At 46.8% G+C, this 25,441-nt stretch overlaps 1 protein-coding gene across 1 annotated transcript in view; it reads left to right on the top strand.

Annotated features, from left to right (window-relative positions):
• Positions 1-11,190: 11,190 nt before the first annotated feature.
• Positions 11,191-25,441, top strand: part of Plcb2 (phospholipase C beta 2) — a 21,104-nt gene continuing 6,853 nt past the window's right edge. The window contains exons 1-19 of the mRNA XM_008842318.3: positions 11,191-11,572; positions 14,894-14,971; positions 15,562-15,630; positions 16,301-16,441; positions 16,575-16,654; positions 16,737-16,790; positions 16,888-16,963; positions 20,431-20,531; positions 20,695-20,861; positions 20,945-21,091; positions 21,243-21,400; positions 21,654-21,736; positions 22,018-22,102; positions 22,815-22,977; positions 23,045-23,157; positions 23,269-23,365; positions 24,394-24,478; positions 24,591-24,715; positions 25,212-25,366. Of these exons, the coding sequence (XP_008840540.1) occupies positions 11,489-11,572; positions 14,894-14,971; positions 15,562-15,630; positions 16,301-16,441; positions 16,575-16,654; positions 16,737-16,790; positions 16,888-16,963; positions 20,431-20,531; positions 20,695-20,861; positions 20,945-21,091; positions 21,243-21,400; positions 21,654-21,736; positions 22,018-22,102; positions 22,815-22,977; positions 23,045-23,157; positions 23,269-23,365; positions 24,394-24,478; positions 24,591-24,715; positions 25,212-25,366 (2,061 nt within the window). The 5' untranslated portion in view covers positions 11,191-11,488. The remainder of the gene's footprint in view (positions 11,573-14,893; positions 14,972-15,561; positions 15,631-16,300; positions 16,442-16,574; positions 16,655-16,736; positions 16,791-16,887; positions 16,964-20,430; positions 20,532-20,694; positions 20,862-20,944; positions 21,092-21,242; positions 21,401-21,653; positions 21,737-22,017; positions 22,103-22,814; positions 22,978-23,044; positions 23,158-23,268; positions 23,366-24,393; positions 24,479-24,590; positions 24,716-25,211; positions 25,367-25,441) is intronic.

Genomic DNA, 25,441 nt, shown 5'->3' with positions numbered 1-25,441 from the left:
TCTCTCACACACACACACACACACACACACACACACACACACAAATACACAAATAGTCTCACTAAATTGCCAAGGCATTCCTTGAATTCACTATCTTCCTGCCTCAGCCTTCTGAGCCCTGAGATTACAGGAGTATGCTACCATGCCTGACTCAGTTTCACTTTTTTTTTTTTTTTTTGAGATAGGGTCTCACTGTGTGGTCTTGGATGAACTGGAACTCATTATATGTAGACCAAACTGACCTTGAGCTCGTGGAGATCTGCCTGCCTCTACCTCCCAAATGCTGGGGTTAAATGCATGTGCCACTATTCCTGGTCAGTTTCACATTTTTACAAATCTCTTATTATGGAAGATGGCTGGAGAAAACATATGTTTGCTTCTGCTGTCACTATGCTCTTTTGGTTAAAATATGTGAAGAAAATCTAGGGTCGTGTGGATATGTAGTTGGGAGAGAAAAGAGCATTTTAGTAGTCTTTCAGATCATTGTGGCTATTTTTATATTATACTAAAGCTCAACATGTATTAAATGGAAGTTGTAATATAGACCATGAAACAACATTATTACTATATCAATGAAATTTTGGTACTCAGGGACACTAAAGTCATTGGTCTGCCTTGCCCTTTGAATGGCACTTTTACCTATGGCATGATTTAGCAACACCCTGCTTTGGTTATTTGGGAAATACTGGTTCACTGAATTATATAGATATTTCAAATAGTGATACATTTCATTATGCAATATAGTAATCATATTTGGGACTATATTAAAAAAACCCCAAGTACATGGGACTTTATCAAGGTCATAATAGTGCATACAGGTTTTTTCAAATCCTAATTTTTACTTGAAGGCTCAAATTTTACCATTGGCAACAAATGTCAGTTTTCCTCAAAGGGATGGGGACACTTGGTTCAAATTTGAGAAAACACCTGCTAAGTAGTCAAGTCTGCATAAAAATAGTTTGACATGAGTTATTCTTCAAGTGAGAATAATGTTCCATGGAAAAAGTGGCTAGTTCATTTCATAACTCAAGTGATTTTCCTAAGAGAACTACTATACTCTGTGTGCAGTAGAGAACTTTCCATTTAATCGCTCAGAATATTTAAAAGATATGTATTTAAGGGTCATTATTCAATAGAGTTTAGCAACTGTTCTGGTTTCATGAAAGATACATATTATTTTTTTGAGACAGGGCTCACTTTGTAGCTCTGGCTGGCCTTGGCACTCACTTTGTAGACAAGGCTGGCCTTGAACTCACAGAGATCAGCCTGCCTCTGCCTCCAGTGTGCTGGACTAAAGGCTGCCATGCCCAACCATGAAGATATCCTTGAGTGAAACTGACTTTTCTTCTCCTCCTCTTCCTTTCCCTCCCCCTCTTTTAAGCCACTAGTTCCTTTCAGTGCCACAGCCTTGTTTTGATAAGATGCCAGAAGTTTTATACACTATTAATTTTGCACGACTGAGGCAAATGTCAATACAATTAAAAAGGCAAAACAACATCTTAGAATTATGGAAATAATTGTAAAATTATTTCCTTGTGAAATTCCTGAAAAAGTCTCAGGAACCCCCAGGGATCTGCAGACCACATACCAAGAATTACTGAGCCATGCAATTAAAAGAAATCAAAGTTATCAACAAAGATGCCAAGAATGTATATTGGAGAACCAGTGGTGCTGGGGAAATGGATACCTACTTATAGAATGATGAAACTAGATCCCTTTTCTCTGTATGAAAATCAATTCAGAATAAATCTAAAATTTTAATGTAAGACTTAAAACTGCTCGAAGAAAACATTTCAAGATATAGGAATAGACAAGAGCTTTCTGAATAGGACTCCAGCAGCTCAGGTAATCATCACAAGAATCAACAACTGGGATTCCATCAAATGAAAAACTTTCTTCACAGCAGAGGAAACAAATACCAGGATAAAGAGACAATTGTCAGAATAGGCAAAAAATCTTTGCGAGCTGTTTACCTAAAAGCGGGTTACTATCCAAAATATATGAAGAACTCAAAAACCTAAACACCAAAAAGTAATCCAACTGGAATTCAATAGAAAATTCTCAAAAGAAAAGAAGTACAAATGGCCAACAAAATACATGAAAAATATTTAATATCTTTATCAATTAGGGAAATAGAAACCAAAACTACATGAGATTCCATCTTCCCCAGCCAGAATAGCTATTATCATGAAAACAGCAAACTCTGGCCAATGTAGAGTATAAGGAATCCTTATACACTGTTAATGGGGATGTAAAATTCCTCAAAATAGAACTATGGTATGACCCAGCTATACCACTCCTGAGTGTACATGCACAGAAAGCTAAGTATCATAGAATACAGATACCTGCATACCCATGTTTTTGCATCACTATTCACAATAGCTAAGTTATGGAATCAGCCCAGGTGTCCATCAACAGAAAAAGAGAGAAAATATGATATGTGTATCTATACAATGGAATTTTATTCATCCACAAAGAAGAACTAAATTATGTCATTTGCAGGGAAATAGGTAGAACTTCAGATCATAATATTAAGCCAAACTCAAAGACATTTTCTTTTGTATGAGGAATATAAACTTTTTAAAAAAGATGTAAAAGCTGAAGGGGGACTATTTTGGAGGAGGAAAGGGCCAGCAGGAGAGGGGAGGGGGAACAAGAGAGGATAACAGTGACTGAATGTGATCAAAGTTTATTATATACAATGTATGAAAATGTCATTATAATAAACCCATTTTGTACTATCAAAATATGCTAATAGGGCCAGCGAGATAGCGCAGCAGGTAAAGGTGCCTGCTACTAAGGCTGACTGACTACCTGAATTCCATCCCCAGAACCCACATGGCGGAAGGAGAGAACCTACTCTGGCAAGTTGTCCTCTGACCTCCACATGTGCACCATGGCACACTCATGCCCACAGACATACTAACACATACCCACAAAATGAACAAATTTTAAAAATATTTGTTTTTATTTTATGTGTATGCATATATTGCCTGCATGTAGGTAAGGGCACCCATGTTGTGCAATGCCTGAGAAGGACAGAAGAGGCTGTCGGATCCCCTGGGACTGGAGTTACAGACAGTTGTTAGCTGCACTGTTGGTGCTGGTATTCGAACCCAGGTCCTCTGCAAGAACAGCCAGTGTTCTTAACTGCTGAGCCATCTCTCCAGCCCAAAATGAACAAATTTTAAAATGCAATTGAGATGTTAATAAATTTTTTAAAAATTTATTATTATTGTCTTTTTGAGCCAGGGTCTCTCTATAGCCCCAGCTAGCCTGGAACTCATGTAGATCAGGCTGGCCTTGAGCTCACAGAGATCCTCCTGCCACTGCCTCCCAAGTACTGGGACTAAAGGTGTGCGCCACCATGCCTGGCCAGTTTTTTTTTTTCTTTCTTTATGTGTATGAGTGCTATGCCTGCATTTGTAAGTGCACCCATGCCATGCAATGCCCATGGAGTGCAGAAGCAGGCAGCAGATCCTCTGGAACTGGAGTTATGGACATGCTGGGATTTGATCCTGAGTCTTCTGCAAGAACAGCCAGTGCTCTTAACCACTGAACCATCTCTCTAGTCCCAACTAATAAAAAATTTTAAAGCAACAAAAAAATTAATGATGAAAGACCAAGAGATGGCAGCTGCTCCAATTAAAAAAATCACAATATATATGTTGTCCAATTTCCAGACCTGAGTCAACTTTTATATCTCAGAGGCCAGCTCCCAGGAGGAAGTCTCCCACAGTACTCTGGCAATGCCATCATAACTCTCTCACTCTTCCAAAGATACCTATGGCTTTTACATAAGTGCTGAGTACCTGCATACTGGAGCAAGTGCAATAGCTAAGTGCTAGATACAGTGTCTGAGCTGACACTGATACCTGCTTGGCTACTGAGCCATCATCATGGCTTTCCAGTACAGTAGAAATGAAGATTAAGAACAAGAAGGTCTAGGGAACAAAAAGATGGGTGTATCTATGGGACCAGGCACAACGTGCAAAGATCTGTATCTTACATTCCAATGTTCACTCATCCATCACAACCAAGTAGATAGAATGACAGGGTTGATATTAGCCTTTGTCACAGAAAAACCCATGCTGGCACAATGGACACATGAACTAAAGGGCTTGGTGGCATACATGTAGTCTATGCATAGACAAGTAAGTTATGGCAGGAGTGGCCCACCAGAATGGGCTCCCATACAGCAAAGCTAATCTCTGTTGCTACTGACAGATGTTCAACCTTCCAGCAACTGATGGCCAGCCTGCCACTTGGTAACAAGTTGATTATATCATACCCATTCTACTCTAGAAAAGTTGGTGCCTCAACTTGACTCAATTGGCATCTATCCTGAATATGTACTTGTCGTTCCCACTGAAAGACCATTTTCTGAGTGCTTAGAGGGTGCTGGCTCCCTGACAAAGGATCTCACATAACAGTGCTCTTGATAGCAAAAGTGGGTGGTACGTGGTTCACAGGGTCTTCTGGCCTGTTGCATACTTCACCACCCACAAGCTACAGGTTGATGGAAGGTTAAAACAGTTCTTCGAGGGGCTGGAGAGATGACTCAGTGGTTAAGAACACTAGCTGTTTTTGCAGAAGACCCAGGTTTGAATCCCAGCACCCACATGGCAGCTAACAACTGTCCATAACTCCAGTTCCAGGGGATCTGACAGCCTCTTCTGTCCTCCATGGGTATTGCAGGACACAGGTGCACTTACGTACATGCAGGCAGTACACGCATACACATAAAAATAATAAATAAAATATTTTAAAAACAGCTCTTCAGGGTGCAGCGAAAGCACCTTTCTGCTCAGATAGGCCTCTGGGCTCCAGGGGAGATATGCACCCTAACAGCTATAATATAGTACATTGGCCTAAATGTAGGGTGTAAAGTCTTAGGAAACCAGAGGTGGAAATAGCAATGACCCCCACTTACAATCAATCCCTGTATTCCTACAGTTTCAGGGAGGAACTCTAGTGTTCAGAGAATCTGGTTCCAGAGAGCAGAACAGCTCTGCTAGGGACCAGAACATAACCACCATAACTTTGTTGCTTTATATCCAGAATCCTTGTGTCAAGGGACCAACAAGCAGGAACAGGAGTCACTTCCTGGCAGGGGTATTGACTCCATCCTTTGGAATAAGGTAAGACTATATTTGGTACCCAAGGGTCCACTGGGATATCCCTTGGTGTTCCCTTGCCTGATTTTGATGGAAAATAGATATGCTTGAAAAGACACAGACAAGCTACCTAGACCTGTGGAAGTGTAAGCTGAAGGCCAAAAAGCTCTAGAATGGGTAATAGAAGAAAGGGATAATGAATATTGTGACACCAAGATTGACTTCAATAATGGAGGCTACAGTTAATATTACTTAATTCTGTAATTTTCCCAGGGAAAAAAATCCAGCATTGTAGAGAAGCTAGTCTAAGTAGAATGGATTTACTCTATGAAGGGAGTAGGTCTGAGCTATGCAAAGAGACACTGCATATGGAGCCTTGATCTTGTCTTTAGGATCAAGTTGTTGATCCCTCAAGTTGACAAGAGTGTTGGCTAAGGGCTCATGGCTGAGTGTTTCTCTGGACATTTCCTTCAGCTGCCCAAGGAAACAGGACTTTGTGACCTCTCTCTAGGGTAGTCTGCATGGTCAGTGAGAATTCAAAGGCCCAGCTCTCTTACTTCAGTGGGAGCTCAGACCTCAGAGCTCCCCATGGAGGCATTCTGTTTAGTCCAGACTCATTCCCCACTTTAGAGGTGTTTTCTCTCAAAGTAATCCCTCATTAAGTAAATTTCTGTCTTGGAAGTTTTCTAAGAAACAGCCTCAAAGTCATCTCAGATTTTACTCTTTGGAACCCAGAGAATAAGTCTCACCCCTCTGAAGGTGGAGCTCTTGGCCACCTGTGTCTTCAATGCTGGGATCCCACACCATTTCAACAAATGTTGTATGCATCTGACACCTGGCTGCTCTCCACCAAATGCCCTCCAGTTTATACACTTCTACAATAAAACAACTTAAACAGAAATCTCTAAGAATGTCAAGTGTGGTCTGGTAATGCAGAGAACAAGAATGGAATCGAGTCTTTCTTGGTTCTAGAACACTGGCTGCTCCTGGCACCCGGTAGTGAAGATCTACAGCAGTCCAAACTCCCTAACTTCCTTTCTCTCACCCTCATTCAAGATCCTGACTCCCAGGGTCTGGGAGCAGCAGGGAATATGCAGTGTTGCTAGTGTTGTCAGGCAGTTCTGATGTGATTTCAAGATGGAGAACCACCAGGCTCAGAATCAGCTCCAATTCCGCAGCCTAAGAATGTCCGCTTTTATTGGCAGCTGTCGTTTGACTCAGATGGAGCTGGCTGTCAGCAAAACTCCTCAGTTTTATTCACACATACTTCTGCTAAGCTGCTATTTCTCCACCCTGTCCTTGTATAGTTGGTGCCTTGGAGCCAAGCCTGGATCTTTCAGTTAAACCCTTTCATTTCACCTTGTGGGGTTTGGGCTGTTGCTCTAGCAGATTAGGTAGGATACTTTTGCTCCTGAATCTCTACATATTCCTGTACTCATTGGTTTCCTGCTATTCACAACATTGAGAGGCTGGTCCTTTGTGAGTTTGCTCAGGTCCTGATAAAAAAGGAGGGGGCACTGGATAGGAGGAAAGACAGAATAAATCAATCAATATCTTGGGTATTTTCTATGTGTGATGCACTGTGCCAGTTCAGAGAAGGACAGCAGCTGGTAAATTTCCATCATGTGTATCGAAACTGCCCCCTTTTGCAGATGGATTAACACAGAGAAAAGATAAGTGACCATGTCCAAAATATAACATGCTGGGTTGAGTGTTGGTCCTCTCTCTGCCATCTGCAGCTTTCACACCTAGGTTGACCATGTCTCAGAGAACAGGCAGGGGCATAAAGGTGGCAAGATTGGCCCTTCTGCTTGGGAGGAAATTTTTAGAATTAGAAGGAATCTGGAAATTATGGAGTTTATTAGATTGGTGACCTCAGTCATTTTGCCAAGATCCCACAGTAAACGTTGCTCCTCTTGGAGCAACTGGGTTTGTTGAGCATGGACCAGGTTAGATTCATCCAAAATGGCACTTCAAAAAGATACACACCCCAAACTGATCCTTTTCCACTTTGAAGTTTCAAATGGCTCTTGCTGTGGTGCTAGAGGTGAGTGTGTGGAAAGGGAGGAGACAAACAGCATCTTCCTCCTAGGATTCTACACATAACTTTTTAATTTTTTGAGGCAGAATCTTATATAGCCAAAGCTACCCTCCAGTTTTGTGATCCTACTGCTTTGGAGTGCTGGGATCACAGATATGTGCCACTATGCCTGGCTACAGAGAACACTTTTGCTTTAATACTTTGTTTTGTTTTGTTTTGTTTGCGAGAGAGTCTCACTCTGTAGCCCACACTGGCTTGGAACCTACTCTGTAGCTCAAGCTGGCCACAAACTTGTGACAATCCTCTTGCCTCAGCCTTCTGAATTCTGGGATTACAATATGAACCACCAGCTACAGAGGACTCTTGATTTTCTTGATCGCCTCTCCTCTCCCACCTGAAGGATCAGGACCTCCACACCTGCTCCAGTCTTGCCCTTGCCTCCACTCACACTCAGCCCACAGCACTAAAGTGAGCAGCTGATAGAGTCCCAGCTGACACACAGCTGGACAGTGCAACAGCCCCCAGTCCTTGTTCTTGTGACTGCATCATCAGCTATGGAGGCTGAGCTGGGACGCCTATGGGAGGCTGATATTTGCTAATGATCTGAGTCCCTGTGCTCATGATGGCATGAGACACTTGTTGAAAAAACAGCATGGATAGATTTGTCCCTTGGTATTTATGAGGAGTTGGCTCCTGGATTTCCCATATATGCCCAAATCCAATGATACTCAAGCCCCTTATATACAATGTTTTGCATGTTATATATCATATCCCCTATATACTTTAATTCATATCTAGATTATGTATAATTCCTAATAATTCCTGTAAATAGTTGTTACACTGTATTACTTAGAGAATAGTAACTAGAAAAACAAGTCTGCATATATTCAGTACAGATGCCATTTTCCTCCCAGATTTTCTGAATCCACAGATGCAGAACCCATGGGTTCAGAGGAATTGGAAGAAGTAATAAAAAAAAAAAAAAAAAAAAAAAAAAAACAAAAAAAAAAAACACCAACCTATACAACCAGCCTCGAGAAAAAAAAAAAAAAAAAAAAAAAAAAAAAAAAAAAAAAACCAGACATAGTAGCATGCACCTGTAATCTCAGCACTGGGGATGCTGAGACAGGAGGATTGTCATGAAGTCTAGGCTAGCCTAGCTTACATAGTAAAGTTACTAGGCCAGCCAAGACTACATAGGGAGGCCCTGTATCAAAGCAACAGGCAAGACAAAAGGAGTGAGATCCCTCCTTCTAGTGTCTGCTAACAAAATAAGCAAATGAATACTCAAAACAGTAATATGTATAGGCACTGTATTAAATACCCTATATTTACTATATTCTTTAAGCCTTCAACTTCTTCATGAAGTATGGTTATTCCCACTTTATATGTGAGAAAGATAAGGTATAGGAAGTGTAAGTATCACAAGAAAAACCTATTGGTAAGTAGCTGATGTGGATGTGGCTACCCACATCAGGCTGGGAAACTAGATGCCAGAGGGTGCAACGACTAAGCCATTTCTATCCCAAAAGCAAGTTAGCCATTGCCCAAGGCACACAGTATGTCCCCCCCATTCCTGAATCCCACTGAATCAGGGCATCAGGTAAGAAAATGACCTAATCTTACACTTTTGTTTGACAGGTAACTATAGCACCTAGAGATAGGAGTTCACTTTCCACCACTATGTCTTGAAAAGACAAAAACAAAAAGTCTTTAATGATCAGATTTGAGCTCCAAGTCTCATGATCCCTACCCGACACTGAGAAGTGAGTATGGGAGTTGGGACCCATCCCAGAGAGGCAGCTGTTGAGTATAAGCTCCTTCCCTGTCTCCAGCCCACGGCTCCCACATGTCAAACTCAGGATCACAAATGACACGGATCTACCAGAAACTTCCTGGAGTGTTTGCTTCCCCTGGGTCCGCCCCTTTCTCCAGTAGGCTCAGCTTTCCAGTGCACCCAGCAGGGGGCATCCTTGCCCTTCCACTGTCCATCCTGGGGGCCAGATTGGCCCATTGCCAGTAGTTCCTTCCAAGCAACAACACTCAAGTCCAAGGCCAATTTCCCAAATGTTATTTCTGTGACTTCCTTGATGTCCTCCATTATTTACATAATATATTTTTGTCAACTTACATTTTTAAAAACTTACTTTTTGCTTTGTTTTGCTTTGTTTTGTTTATTTGGAGCCAGAGTCTCACTATATTCTCCAAGCTGGCCTAAAACTCCTGGGCTCTAGCAATCCTCTAGCCTCAGCTCCCCAAAGTGCTAAGACTATACAGGCATGTGTCAACATGCTGGAAAACCTATGTATTTTTAAAAGAGAAAGCACCCTCTTCAGTAAAGATCCTCCTGAATGGCTCACCATTCTTAGGATTGGCTTTGCAGGACATTAGCATGTAATAGACAAGTACAGGCCCCCACTGAAGTTACAGTTGGAACCTCAGGCCTTGTCCAGGCTTTGTCCTGTCGGTTTAAGGCCCAAGACTGAAGGGGCAGAGGAGTCAGATCCTTGAAGGGAAGGCAGAGCCATCCTTCCTCCTCCCTAGTTTGTCTTCTATACTGGCAGAGAGGAGCGGGCTGCTGACTGCTGGCAAGATAGGAAGGAGGACCTTGGATGTGGGGACCAGATCTGCTGCAGGTGACAGGTGTAGGGACTTTGGGAAAGGACAGGGATTTCCCTTGCAAAACTCATTCAAACTGTGAGGAAACCTGATCCAGGGAGACAAACAGATGTGCAGGGGCTCCCATAGAGGTTCCCAGGAGAACCCAAGGCTAGAGGGAAGGATGAGGAGAGACACTGAGGGAGGGGTTGGAACACCTGTCACCTGCAGGACTTTGGGAGCTGTTTTCAGGTGGCACAATTGGGCCTTGCTTTAGGTTCCACCCCTCTGATCTTAGAATTGCTTTTCTGAAGCTTATTTTTGAGCTAGGAATCTCCTTAATGCTAGCTTCCATTGGGCAGTTCACTTCTTTTTTCCCCTTTTAAGATAAGGTCTCATGTAGCCTAGATTGGGCTTGAATTCAGTATATAGCTGAGGATGATTTTGAACTCCTGATCTCCCTCTCCCCACCTCTAGATGCTGAGATTACAGGCATATGCCACAGCTCCAGAGCTCACTAACACTAACCTTCTCCTTCTGCTCCCTAGTTTCCTACACTGGTCATGACCTGCAGAGGCAGTTCCAGGGCAGGATCAGGGCCTCAGAGTTGTCAGGAGTGGCACAGAGGTCCCTGGTGGGACCTAAGGCAGAAAGCCAGGGCCTGAGAGGGGAAGGAAATCATGGGTAGAGCTCCCTGCCTCCCCAGTTGGGCTAAGAAGTACGATAAGAGTAAGTTAAGTAACAGGAAGTAGCTGGGGCCAAGCTAGGCTGGAACCGAACCTTTGGGACAAGAACACTGTAAGGATCACAGCACTTCAAGTGGGGCCCAGAATACAGCCTCTCCTGCCCCCCAGAACCTCTCACCCCAGGTCTGTGGGTACTAAGCAGAACACACAATGGAGGCTGGTGGCAAAGGGCTGCTCCAGCTGATTAGTGAAGGTTTCAGGCTTTACTGCAAGGCCCAGAGGCCCAGAGAAGTGTCAGAGGGTGAGGGGCATATTGCCTCACCTGACCCTCATTTTCATGGGGAGGAAGCATTGAGAAAGAAGAGCTGGGTGTTCAGATAACTTTGTTTATTCAAAGCACCCAATCCCAGCTGGGCTTTGGCCCATCCCTGACTCCCCCCTTCAGAGTGGTCCCACCCTGTGAGGACAGAACCCCTACTCTGTGAAGGTCTCTACCCCTAGAGAGCTCTTTGAGCCTTCTTTTCTTTCCAATCCTAGGTAATGACATTTCCTATTGGGCTGTTACTCTCCTCCAGCACCCTTGAACTAAATCTGAATAGAGACTATGCCTGTAACAGAAGCCCTGGCCCCAAGGCTTCCAGGTCTCATGACCGGCCTCTCAGTTCACAATAGCTCAGAGAAGGAAGCCCTGAGCAGGAAGTGCTGAGGCCCAGCTCCGGATGAGGGCAGAGGGGTGGGACACAAGACTCCCAGGAGGGGAGCCCAGCCCCATGGGCAGGAGCACCTACTGCAGCCCCCCACTTCAGACAGAGAAGGAGGAGGCTGATTTACAAGGCAGATCGATGGGCCCCTACCTGGACTCTGAGACTTACAACCAGCCACTGTCACCCCACGAGCTATAAGAGCACCCAGACTTCCGGAACAGTGCTGGGCGGGCGGGTGCCATGTGAGCCCAGCCTAGCTTTCCTTCCTGTCAGCCCTCCTTCCTTCTCTCCTCCTGTCTGCCTGTGTCTGCCCAGTCTCTCCAAAGAGGGACACTTGGCATCATGTCTCTGCTCAACCCTGTCTTGCTGCCCCCTAAGGTGAAGGAGTATCTGAGCCAAGGCGAGCGCTTCATCAAGTGGGATGATGTGAGTAAGGCTGGGCGGGTTGGTTACTGGGCTGCTAAGATGCTTTGCAGGGCGGAAGGTTGGTTTATGTCTCTCAGGACCCAGGCGCCTGTGTGGCTTGGCCAGGCAGCTGGCACAACAGCCTGGATAAACAAGCCTGGGGTGAGAGTGGGTGTCCTTGGCTGCTCTGGTTCAGCCTCTGTGTCTAGGAATGAGAAGTGGGTGGGCTGCCTTGTGTGTGAGGAGTAACAGGGACGTTAGTTCCTTTGGACCTGGGTCTGCCCTCTTCAAGTCTCACAAGAAGACAAGGGTTTGGCGCTGATGGCCTCATTGTTGGTTGGGAGTTGGGGGAGGAGGAAGCTGAGTTAGACATGGTAAGAAGTGAGCCAGGCCCCCTTCTTGGCAGGCACCCCAAGTGTACTCTTGCAGGAGCCCAGACCCATCTCCATTAGCCCAATCCACAGGATACCTTTAGCTTGTCCCAAGGAAGCCATGTTCTCCCCTGAGCCACTACTGTGGGGGCAGTTCCCAAAGGGACCTGGAACCAAGCAAGAACTGGAGGCTCAAGCTTCTGAGGTCTGGGAAGGAACTCACTCACTTTTGCCCAACACTGCCATTGCTGCCTGCCAGCCTGTCTACAGGCAAGGAGAAGGTAGTGCTTTACCCTGTACACATCTCGCCACTGTGTCTCCTTCCTAAATAGTCTCTGGTCCTCCTCAGCCCTGAAAACCCTGCCACTGGCCAGGGCTTCTCTTGGGCCAGGAAGAACAGTATGAGGACTCTCCTTCAGGGAAGGGATGATTGTTGGGGTGGCCTACCCCACAAGAGCACTAGGTTGGTCCTCAGAAGGCTTAAAGTTTCCAACATAGCATTTCCGCTTAGGGAGTCACAATCACGTCTTCAAAACCCCTTGTACTGGCCTGTCCACTTTCTTAGTGCAACGAGGGGATCAGGGTCTAGGCACTTTAGGGCTATGCTAGGTTAAGGCATCTGTGGAGATGAGGCCCTGGGGTGGAATGCTTTCTGTTTCCCTAGGAGCGTTATGTTTGGTGTGGCATGGTGCTAGCATGATGGTGACATGTAGGTGTCTTAGGAGCCTATGGATGAGGGAAGTGACTCACAATGAAAAGTGAAGTGGCCTCTCAGTTCCTCTGGGCAGTGTATATAACTTGAGTACACTGTGGGTCACCAGAGGTAGGAACATGCGATGTGGCTCTCTTTCCAACATGTGTATCTGGTTGACACCTTCCATTCCCCCAGGCATAGAATTGCATGATTCCTGGACCCTGACTTGCATGAGCAGGTATGTCCCAAGCCTGGTTGTAGGACACATGCAGCTAATGAGCCAGGCTCTGCTCTCAGGTTGCTTTTAGCCCATTAGCAAATGACCGGGATAGGTTGTACCACCCTGATAAGTGTAGTGAGCAGGATGTAACCGACTATTTAGTCTTCCACAGCCCCTTCACAACATATTTAGAGGGAAAAGCTCTCCTAGCTGTAGGAGGAAACTCAGCTACTAGACACAACCTTCCCTTGGGCCTCACAAAATCCAGCCCTATTTCAGAAACAATTTAGAATTGAAACTCCAGCCTTGCTTCAGCATTGCATTTGGCCTTCCTTTTAGGACAAGTGTGGGGAGTCTCCTAAACTTCAAGTCTCCTAGAAAGAGCCAATAATGGGATTCTTGGCTCTCTCTCCTCCAGGTCCTTCTCAATGGAACACAGGGAAGGGTGAGAGTTCTTTCTTTCTTTTTTTTTTTTTTTGGTCTTTTTGAGACAGGGTCTCCCTGTAGCCCCAGCTATCCTGGATCTCACTATGTAGACCAGACTGGCCTTGAACTCACAGACATCCACCTGCCTCTGCCTCCCGAGTGCTGGGATTAAAGGCGTGCACCACCACACCCGCTCGAGAGTTCTTTCTTGAACAGGTGCTGTCAACAGGTAGCTTGAACTTTCTAAGCCTAAACAGAAGCTTAAAGCCTATTTTTTCTCTGGTGGTCAGTTTTTATTTTAGGGAAACCTTTCTCCCTGTAGTGGAATTCTCTTGCTTGAAAACCCCTGATGTCAAAATTCAGAGGATCACTCACAATTATTTTTCTGCTCCCTGTTACCACTTTCATCTTCCTGAACCTTTAGGCCCTTTGCCCTTCTCTTTCCCCCACAAGTCCACTCTGGACCTCAGCAAATACTTACCTATTTGATATCCCAGTGAGTTCTGCAGTCTCAGCCTATACCCCAGCACCGGTGGGTTTCCCAGGCAGGAGGTCAGCTCCAGTTTGCTGTCTCCCACACCAGACAGTCTTAAGGTCAGAGTGCAGATACTGTGACCCTCTCTAGGGAGGGAAAGGACCTGGAATCCACTATGCATCTTTCTCCAAAATTGGCTTTCTTGTAAAAAATCTTCTCTTCTCCATGTTCTCAACATCTAGGATGTGGGAACCTTTCTTGTATCACTTCCTTGGTAGATCCTGTATTTGGTCTGGTGTGTCAGCAGCATCAATCATGTGTTGTTGGGAACCTTCATTGTATTAGCTTGTTTTATATATGCAAAAGCTATTAAAATACAAGGGAATCTATGTGTCCTGTGAGTAGAATAGGAACTTAGAAGGCAAGTCCATTCATTAATTTATTGCTCGTTCATTCCTGTAGTCATTCAGCACACTCCAAGATCAAGCACTAAGCATCAAGTTCAAAGTCTAGCTCAGGCTTATTTCTCTAGGGTCTGTGAGCTCCCAGGGAGTTCCCAGGTGTGTTTCTACATCTGTGAACTAGCTCCCCACCACACAGCCCCATTGTTAACAACACACTGCAGGAAAGCCCTTTTTGAAGGGGTGAGGTGAACTGTTCCTTGAAGACATTTCAGGCTAAGGAAGTTTGGATGCTTTGCTTTGGAGGCAGGAAGGCACTTGGTGTTTCTGTGGGTCATTTGAATGGGAAGGGTGGTCTGTGCTCATGGAGGTAAAGAAGGGTACTGAGGAACTGGATCATGCAGGGACTTGACTACCCAGACCAGCGTTTGGGTTCTTGACTTTCATTGTGTCAAATTGTCTTGAGTGGTAGCAAGAAGTCTTAGAGAAGGATGTTCTGTTTGGTGGAGCCATGACCTTTGAGAACATGGAGAAGCAGGGGCCTTGCTTGGGGTCTGGTGGAAAAACCTGTACTTGGGCTTAGAGAGGAAGCTCCCTCTCTTCCAGCAATTCCATCCCCCTTCTTTAACCTCTCCCAGATCTTAGCTCTAGAGACCAAAGGGGAGCACCTTCAGATTTCTAGAAAGATGATGTACTCTGACTACTTAGCTTGGCCTGAGGTCTCAAAGCAGAGAGCTGACCCTTTCTCTCTGTAGGAAACTTCAATAGCCTCCCCAGTCATCCTTCGTGTGGATCCCAAGGGATATTACCTATACTGGACATATCAGAGTAAGGTAAGACAGTCTCTACCCACCATAGCCCTGTACTCCAGTTTGATTCAGAGAGCCCTGCCAGACTCCTGGTGGTGAGGGTGGGGACATGGATGCTAGGAAGTAAAGAATGGCCTGGGAGGGCAGCCCCTGGGGTTTTCCTGTGGGCAGGGGAGGGGAGGATGCAATGACATTAGTCCATGACTGCCTGGGGCCCACATACTCAGATTTAGCATCCCTTGGAGAAAGAGAGAGGGAACAGACAAGTTGCTGAGCTGAAGAGCAATGATCTACTAGTGGCTCTGGGTCACTTGAAAGTTCAAAGCTCAGAGGACAGACAGAGGAACAGAAGTAAGCCTGGGGGACTCCAGGATGAAGGAAAGGCTACAGGTCACAGCTTCTGTGCCAGGGAAGGGGGGGGCAAGAAGAAGAGAAGAGGATCCCCACAAATAGGGAGGAACTGATCAGTAGAAAGGGAAGGGTCCAGGTAATCTTGGACAGTCTTGGCATCTAGAGCTGGCTAGATTTGAAGGGGTGTGGAAGCTCTTTGCTCCCCTCTTTCCATTCTCAACCTGACCTTTATGTCCCTCTCTCCCATTGGGAACTGCCACCAGGAGATGGAGTTTCTGGATATCACTAACATCCGAGACACCCGCTTTGGCAAGTTTGCCAAGATGCCCAAGGTAGGTGGGCCCAGAAGCAGCCTAGGATCAAGGAAGCTACCAGTTCCATAGGGAAAGGAACAAGCCTCTGTGGGGGGATGAGAAACCTATCTATGGAACAAGGGGGACAGTTTCTGGGCTGCTAGGCAGCAAGGAGACTATTCAGGCCAAAGAAGGGGTGCTGTGGCTGCTGCTGAGCTTGCCTGGGTTCTGATTATGGGACTGGGCATAGTGAGCTGAGATGACAAGGGGGTGGGAGGAGGGGCCAACTTCTGCCCCTAGCTATCCCAGACTGTCTGGGAGGTGTTGATTTTACCCCTCACTCCCCATCCCTCATTGACTGGTTTGCATACATTTGCTTAATACTGGTAAGAAAATTTAAGGGATTGATGGGAAGCAGGATTCGGAGCTGGGCGCTAAGATCTAGCTTCAGACAAAAGGAGAAAACAAAATACCCAGGACTTCCAGGCACTAATGCCTTAGCCAGTCTCTTCCTGTATGCCTCCCCTCCCCATGCCACCTGATAAAGCCAGGGGCAGGGAGATGCTGAGGCCCATGGCTCCTAAGATAGACATGGCATTCTGCCCTAGTGGCCTGTAGTTCAAGTGGCTGATGGGGAGGGATGGGAGGGCCATTTTGGGCAAAACTGAGAGCATGGTTCTGACTCTTACTATGCTACTGCTTCCTACAGAGCCAGAAACTCCGTGAGGTCTTCAACATGGATTTTCCAGATGACCACTTTCTGCTGAAGGCACTCACGGTTGTGTCCGGCCCTGACATGGTGGACCTTACCTTCCACAACTTTGTCTCTTACAAGGAAAACGTGGGCAAGGTGCATAGGGAACACCTGGGCGGAGTCCTGGCACCTGGGGCAGCCTGAGCTTCCTGAGAGTCATAGGCCTGGGCTGAGGGGACTCAGGGACACCTGTGGTCAGGAGTTTGACTGCTGGTCTGTGGTCCTGCAGGATTGGGCTGAGGATGTACTGGCCCTGGCCAAGCACCCGATGACAGTCAATGCTTCCCGCAGCACTTTCCTAGACAAGATGTAAGTGCCTGCTCCCCTGGCCCCAGCCCATGGGGTTGGCTTGCCAGCCCTAAGACTGATGGGCTGCTGTCCATCCCTCCAGCCTGGTGAAGCTCAAGATGCAGCGTAATCCTGAAGGGAAGATTCCTGTGAAGAAGTGAGTATCTCCAGTTTCCCACATACTGCAGCTCCCCAAGCCCTCCCTCCTGAGGCATGATTCTTCCCCTGCCTGGTACCTTTCTCTGCTCCTTCAGTTTTTTCCAGATGTTTCCTGCTGACCGCAAACGTGTAGAAGCTGCCCTCAGTGCTTGTCACCTTGCAAAAGGCAAGGTGAGTGGTTCTCCTCCTCCAGCCAACTCTTAATATTTCTCTCTCCCATTGGAGAAAACCTGCCCAGGAATGGTGAGGGGTGGGGAGGGCAGAAATGGTGTCACAGTTTCATCAATAGCTCCTAAAGCCAATTAGTCCTCTGCTGCCTGATACTAGGCACAAAGGTGGCACCAGGGCAAGAGGGTGTGATGCTGGGTTCAAAGAAGGTAGGTCTCCATCCAACAGTGCTGGAGGCAGTGGGGGCTGGGCAGTAGCAGACCTGACAAGCCTTCCCATGCTAGCCTTGGGAATGGGAGTTGAATGTTTTCATCCTAGAAGAGATAAGGTCAGCCGGAACAGGAGGGAGACCATAGGGTCTGACCTCTGCAGGAAGGAACTCATTCTGCAGGGTGCTGGGGAGAAGAACAGAACCAAGGGTGGAAGCTGTCAGGACATAGAATTCAGCTCAATGCAGAGACACATTCTCCACTTTCTTTTTAATTAAGCAATTAATTTTTAATTATAAGTTGAAGCAGGGTTACCCCATGAGGTGCCTTATATGATTTACCAAAAAAAAAAAAAAAAAAAAAAGAACTTGCTGGGTAGATATAACTGTGAGTCAAGCCTGGCTGGGAAGGGAAGGGTAGTGTTAGATTTTCGGCCCTTGTCCACCTTGGCCAGTACTTTTGTGTAATTTTGACCTTGCACCCATGAAGCATTTCTCCTGGTATGAATTTAGAACACTAGAAACAAGAAAAACTAAGACCCTGAACACTTGTCCTTATGAATCATACAAGGAATGCTTCCCCCACAGGCCCACTGACTGAGTGCAGTCAGTGACACTGGATCTGAGCACAAAGCAGGGAAGAGGGTGGGCCCTATAGTTCACACCATTTACCTGCTTCTAGGACAGATCTACCCCCCTTTCTCCTGCTTCCTGAGCTAGCTGTGTTCTCCTTATTATCTGCTTTCCTTGGGTCCCAGTAGAGGCCACTAACCAGCTTCAAAGGCAAGAGCTGGGCTAGGGGAGATCTAGTCATTCTCTCCTGGTCAGACCCCCACCTCCAATTAAAACTCATCCTGAATGACATTTAGTGTTTGTTGTTTTTTGGGGGTGGCAGAACAAAATGCAAAGGCACAGCATCCTTGAATACCCCCCAATCTACTTTCTGTTTCCATTTCTATAAATTCACCTATTCTGGACATTTCATGTAAAGGGATTCATGGGATCTGTGGCCTTTGATGTGGCCTTTACTCACTCAGCTTAATGCTTTCCAGGTTCATCCATGTTGTTGCATCAGCAATCTATTTCCTTTTCTTGCAGAATCCTAGCCCACTGTGTGGAGCAGATGCATTCTATTAATTCATCAGTTGATGGACATTTGGTCTTTCCCACTTTTTGGCTATTATGAATAATGCTGCTATAAACACTTGTATACACAAATTTTTGTGGCTGTGTCAGTTCTCTTGGATATAAACATCCAGGTGAAATTGTTCAGTCACATGGTGACTCTATAGTTAACATTTTGAGGAACTGACAGACTGTTATCTAAAGTGGCTGCACCATTTTACAGTTCCACCAGCACTGTATAACGGTTCTAGTTTTTCTACATCCCACCAACACCATGACTGTCTTTTATTTATGCCATCAGAGTGGGAGAGAAGTGATACCTCACTGTGTTTTTAATTTCCATTTGCTTAATGACTAATGATGTTGAACATTTTTTCACCTGCTTATCAATCATTTCTATACCTCTTCAGAATTATCTGTCCAAATCCATTGTCCATCTTTCATTTTGGTTTTTTGTATATGTGCATATGTGTATGTGTTTGTGATGTATATACATATGTGCGAGCCTCTGTGAAGGCCAGAGGTACAAGTTGGGCATCTTCCCCAATCACTCTTCATCTCACTGAACCTGGAATTCATCCATTTGGTGAGGCTGGCTGGCCAATGAGCTTCAGGGATCTGCCAGTCTCTGCCTACCCCTCAGCACTAGGGTTACAGACACATACACTGCTGCATCCAGCATTTATGTGGCTGCTGGGGCTTGGAACTCAGGTTCATATGTTTGCAGTTTACCAACTCAGATATGTCCCTAGCCCCTAGATTGTCTTTTTGTTGTTGAATTATTACTTAACAGATAACTGATTTGTATTTCTTTTTAAGGTTTATTTTTATGTGTATGGGTATTTGCCTACATGTATATGTGTGAACCATGTTCATGCCTAGTGCCCATGGACACCAGAAGAGTGCATTGAACCCCCTGGAACTGGAGTTACAGGCAGTCATGAGCTGCCATGTGGGTGTTGTGAACTAAACCCAGGTCCTCTGCAAGAGCAGTAAGTGTTCTTAACCATTGAACCAGCTCTCTAGTCCCTGATTTGTGAATATTTTATCCCTTTCTGTGGGTTGTCTTTATTTATTTTAATTAATTAATTAATTTTGAGACAAGGTCTCACTATGGACCCCAGGCTGGCCTTCACTTTCTTGACTGTGTCCTGAGGAGCATGAACATTTTAAATTTTGATGAAGTTCAGTTTCACCTTTTCTCTTGTGTTTTTGTTTTTTCTAATATGTGGGGTGGGGAATGACTGTTGCCCTTGTTTTGTTTTGTTAAGACACAGTCTCACTATGTAGCCCTGGCTGGCCTAGAACTCATTACGTAGATCAGGCAGAGACTTGCTTACTTCTTCCTCCAGAGTGCTGGGATCAAAGGCATGGCATGTACCTGCAAGCCCAGCCATGTGTCTGGTTTTTGTGGTACTGGGCTTGTGCATGCTAGGCAAGCATTCTACTACTGTTGAATTGTCATACTTTTCTCTCCAATTCTGTCAGTTTTTGCTTCTCACATTTCAGGGTTTTGCTGTTAGGTGCATACTTATTTGTGTTCAAACTGTTTTTGAAAATTTGTCCTTCATGGGGCTGGAGAGATGGCTCAGCAGTTAAGAACACTGTTCTTGCAGAAGACCTGGGTTCGAATCCCAGCACCCACATGGCAGCTAACAACTGTCTGTAACTCCAGTCCTAGGGGATCCAGCAGTCTCTTCTGCCCTCCATGGGCATTGCACGACATGGGTGCACTTACCTACATGCAGGCATAACACTCATACACATAAAATAAAAATAATATATATTAAAAAAAAAAGAAAAAAAGAAAATTTGCCCTCACTTAAGAAGAAAAAAAGTAGCCTGGTTGCCCTGGCAAACAGCATCCTTGGCATATGACATTTACCTCATTGTTCTAGTCGTTATTAGTTCCAGTCCTGTTCCAGATAAGGGATTAGTCACTATCCTAAAGCAGCACCAGAGCAAGCCAGCTAACTGATTTTCCAGTCAGCAGTTGAGCCCCTTGGGAAGGATGTGTCCATGGTGTCCTCTGACTGTCTGCCTTGAATAATCTCTCTAAGTCCAGAGCTAAGTATAGGTTGTGAGTCTTAGCTTTGAGTAGGTGAGATATGGGGTGACAAGGTGACAATTCCTCCAGAATGATGCTATCAATCCTGAGGACTTCCCAGAATCCGTATACAAGAGCTTCCTAATGAGCCTCTGTCCTCGGCCAGAAATCGATGAGATCTTCACTTCTTAGTGAGTTTCTTGGAGTGGACCGGGCATGAGGAGGTGGTGGTGGTAGCAGTCCCTTCCTTCTACCTGTCCTTTTGGGAATCACAAGACTTTACTGGAGAAGAGGGCTGTCTAAGCCTCTGGGCCCAAGGGATACATACCTGTGTCCCCTCTTTCTGGCCTGCAGCCATGCTAAAGCCAAACCATACATGACCAAGGAACACCTGACCAAATTCATCAATCAGAAGCAGCGGGACTCTCGACTCAACTCCTTGCTGTTCCCACCAGCCCGACCTGAGCAGGTGCAGGGCCTTATCGACAAGTATGAGCCCAGCGGCATCAATGTACAGAGGGGTAAGAACTAAGGGAACCCCCATTTCCTGCAGTCCTGTCCTGTGTTGTCCTGGAGACCACTTGCTATCCATTGTTTCTCCCAGGTCAATTGTCACCCGAGGGCATGGTCTGGTTTCTCTGCGGACCAGAGAACAGTGTGCTGTCCCAGAATGCACTGTTGCTTCACCATGACATGACACAGCCACTTAATCACTATTTCATTAACTCCTCACACAACACCTACTTGACAGGTAGGTCCTGGAAACCTCATGTTGAGCTACTCCTGGGCCCTAGATCCTCTAAAGGTGCTACCCATCTGCTCCTGGCCCTACCAACAGGATAGTGATGGGCATGGCCAGATTGTGAGTGACGTCCCTTCCCCTTTTCTCCCTGTTGGCTCAGCTGGCCAGTTTTCAGGTCTTTCTTCCGCGGAGATGTACCGCCAGGTACTGCTGTCTGGCTGCCGTTGTGTGGAACTAGACTGTTGGAAGGGAAAGCCCCCAGATGAGGAGCCCATTATTACCCACGGTTTCACCATGACCACAGACATCTTATTCAAGGTGGGTCTTGGGGCATAAAGGCTGATGACAGTAGCCATCAGAAAAGGCCTGGGCTAGAAGCTTGCTAAGGTGAGAGGAGTGAAGCTAGGGGAGAAATATCTGGACTGCCTCAGGTCAGTGTGGGGCTAGAGGGGACATGCGAATGGAGATCCAACAGTGACCATCTAGTTTCATGTGTGTACTGAAACTAGAGAGTGGGGAAAAGCACTGTGAGGAGGGACTGTCCCCACTACATAGTCCCTTTCTCCTCCAGGAAGCAATCGAAGCCATTGCAGAAAGTGCCTTTAAGACCTCCCCCTATCCTGTCATCTTGTCATTTGAAAACCATGTGGACTCGTATGTATCCAGGCCTATCCAGCCTCATTCTCTACCTGGCCCTTAGTCCCCTGCCTGTACTCTGGCTCACATAGACACACTATCCCCAGCCTCTAACCATTCATTTAGCTCTCTCCCAGGTCACCTTTCTTGGGATCTCAGCTTCTCCTCCCTGTGTCCCTACCTCCCCCCACCTCCTGCCTCCTAGGCCGCTGATCCAAGTCATCAGGACACAAAAGATGGGCAAGAGAATTGGTGCTAAGCAAGTAACAGTTACCTCTACTTTTGCTCCCTGCCAACAGACCCCGCCAACAGGCTAAGATGGCTGAATACTGCCGGACCATGTTTGGAGAGACCCTGCTTACAGAGCCCCTGGAAAAGTTTCCTGTGAGTGGACTCTCTTCTGGGGCATCTGTGCCTGGGGGTCAGGAGGGCCCAGGTTAAGAGGGCTGAGGCATTTGGGTTTATTTGGTTGGATTATGAGTCTGGGTCCTGTCACTTACCATGTGTCAGACTGTATGCTAGAATATGAGGTATATTAGTGACAGAAGCCCAGCTGAAGCTAGGCATAGTGGACCATACCTGTAATGCCAGCACTTGAGAGTCTATGGCAGGAGGATCTTAAGTTCTAGGCCAGCCTGGGATGCATATCGAGACCCTCTCTAAAACAAACCAATCAATCAAATAAACAAATAACAATAAACCAAAATTCATAGTTGCTGCTCTCAGGTTTCTGACCCTCAAATGAGGAGATGGACAAGTAACCAGGTCAGTTATAGCCAATGGTTGCTATGGGAGGCAATGCTCAGAAGTTAGAGGATCAGGGCAGGCTTCCTGGAGGAAGTGATGGCTAAAATGAAATCCGAAGAATGATACAGACTCAGTGAGTCGGGAAAAGAGCAATTTAGTCAGAAGGAGCAGGTGAGAGAGACATCAACAGGGATAAGTTTGCTCAGGTGAGTGTTCAACACATAAGGGGCAGTGGTGGGAGGTGAGGCAAGAGGTGTAGGCCAAGGGCAGAGGAAGCACAGCTTGGAGTTAGGAGCTCAGGTACATACCACAGAAGAGGCGATGGTGCCCAGCTTTCTCCTTTTCACAGCTGAAAGCTGGCATCCCTCTGCCCAGCCCTGAGGACCTCCGGGGCAAGATCCTCATCAAGAATAAGAAGAACCAGTTTTCTGGTCCAGAAGCTCCCAGCAAGAAGCCTGGTGGGGAGGCTGAGGGTAGCTGCTCGCCCAATGCCTCCTTGGGGGAGGACACAGGTGAGTGAGTGACAGGAGTGGGGTCGGGGTTGGGGAGAGCCAGTATCAACAAAATTATGTGTGGCAGTGTGGGCTGCTGAGGACAGGGCTGAGGTAGAGGAGGAGGAGGTGGAAGAAGAGGAAGAAGAGGAGTCAGGAAGCCTGGATGAAGAAGAGATGAAGAAGATGCAGTCGGATGAGGTGTGTGGGGACAGTCCCTCTGCCACTCCACTGTGGTACCTTCTGGATGGGTATGGGCTACAATCTGGACTCTTTACTGTTCCCTTCTCCACTCTCCTCTCTGATCTCTAGGGCACAGCAGGCCTGGAGGTGACTGCTTATGAGGAAATGTCCAGCCTTGTCAATTATATCCAGCCTACCAAGTTCATCTCCTTCGAGTTCTCTGCACGTATGCTAGTATGGGGTGGTGGTGAGAGAGGGTGGGCTGGCTTCAGGAGAAGGCAGGCCTCCTCATTCAAGAGAGGCCTGATGGGTGGGATGAGAGGAAGGGGGGCCTGCCTGTCCTTGGACCTGGGGCCCTGTCTATAAATACCCAGTTGAAGAGTCAGGCAAAGGGCTTGTTTAAGTGGCAGTGGCTCCCAGTCTCCCAGCACTGAGCTGAAGAACTTGGCAGTAAATAGGATGTTCTGGAGTGTGTCAGTGACAGGCAGGTCGTTATGACAGGCTATCTCATCCAGGCCTGTCTGGTGCTCTTGGAGCTTCCTACAGATTCTACAGCTTCCAGGTCTGAACTATATCAAGGGTTGGCTAAGTCTAGAAGCCCCAGCCCTTGGGGTGAGAGTTCCTGGAGGGGTGGAAGCTAGTGAAAGCCACAAGTGCGCCCTTGCCCCTTTGGATCCTTCCCCTTTCACACATACTCCTGTTATCTATGAATGTCTCCCCACACCAGCACCTTTCTGAATAGTCTGTGTAGCTGGATCCCTGCAACACTGATTCCCCATATCTGATCCCACAGCCTGCCCCGCCACCTGGCACACCCGTGGGTATACTTAGGGAGGCTTAGGGTACTGCCCTTAGCCTACAGCTCTCGCTCTGTATATTTTCTTACTGCTTGCATGTCTTAGTCCTTTCACACATCATGGTCCCTGGCCAACACTGGACATGTGTACCGCATGTTCTCGATACCCTGGACTCAGCCTCATAGGGTCCCCCACACCCTCCATTCCAATCCATGGCATGTAGCCGTCAGTGTTCAGGACCTAGGCACTGATCCGCTCCCTCTGTATGTCTGTTTAAAGATCCTTTACCCCAGCACATTTCCCCCCTGCCCCGCCATATTCCTCCAGAGTCTGACTGCTAAACCCTCAGGCTTCAATAGAATCCTGGGTTGGAAGGGTCTCCCAAGGAGAGAGCAGGGCTGAGGGAGGGGAGGGGCCAGCCTGATTTGGAGTCCTTCTTGCTTTCTCCCCTGCACAGAGAAGAACCGAAGTTATGTCATCTCCTCCTTCACGGAGCTCAAGGCCTCTGACCTGCTCTCCAAAGCCTCGGTGCAGTTTGTGGAGTATCCTTAAGGCTTCACCAGCTAAAGTCTCTGGCTGGAGTGGGGGTTGGGGGATGTTGGGGTCCTGTTGGTGAAAGTGGCCTTGGCCGCCAGCTCCTATACTCAGGGGCAGCTACAACAAGCGCCAGATGAGTCGTGTGTACCCCAAGGGCACACGTATGGACTCCTCCAACTACATGCCCCAGATGTTCTGGAATGTTGGATGCCAGATGGTTGCTCTCAACTTCCAGACAATGGGTGAGGACACTCCTGACCCTTGAAGACCCTGCCCTGGGCCTTGTCCATCCCACCTTCATCCCTTTCTGGGTGATCTTTGGTGCACACTGGGTATGATATCTATGTGGGCTCTGGGAGCATGCCCAGGCTTGTGAGTACTTGGGGGAGGAGACTGTACTTCTGGTAGATGGGAACACATGTAAGGCAGCAAGGCTGGCACAGGTTCTGGCTGTTCTGTTTCAGTTTGTCTTTGGAAACACCTGCTCCAGCTGCCTCAGCTCCCACTGTGAGCTTGCAGCCTGGTCGTGCCATTGCTCCTTGCTAACTCCAGGTTGTGGATCATTCTTGAAAGATGAGACACCCCCAGACCCTGGAATGGGACATGAGAAGCCCTCACACTCACAATCCACCCAAATCTTCCCATCCTTAAGAAAAGAGAGGCTTGAAATTGTAGGGATAGAGACTGGGTATAAATCCAGGGCCACACCTTCCTTACCTCACCCCTTCGTACCCCCAGACCTGCCTATGCAGCAGAACATGGCCCTGTTCGAGTTCAATGGGCAGAGTGGCTACCTCCTCAAGCATGAGTTCATGCGCCGGCTGGACAAACAGTTCAACCCTTTCTCAGTGGACCGCATCGATGTGGTGGTAGCCACCACCCTTTCCATTACGGCAAGGCCCGAGGAGACTGACAAATGGCTGGGAGGCCTGGACTCTTGAAAAGAAAGGCCCAGAAGCCCACCCCCC

The sequence above is a fragment of the Nannospalax galili genome, unplaced genomic scaffold (assembly GCF_000622305.1).
Source record: "Nannospalax galili isolate Female #2095 unplaced genomic scaffold, S.galili_v1.0 scaffold1400, whole genome shotgun sequence".
Taxonomy (NCBI): domain Eukaryota; kingdom Metazoa; phylum Chordata; class Mammalia; order Rodentia; family Spalacidae; genus Nannospalax; species Nannospalax galili.
This window is presented reverse-complemented; position numbering and strand designations above follow the sequence as displayed.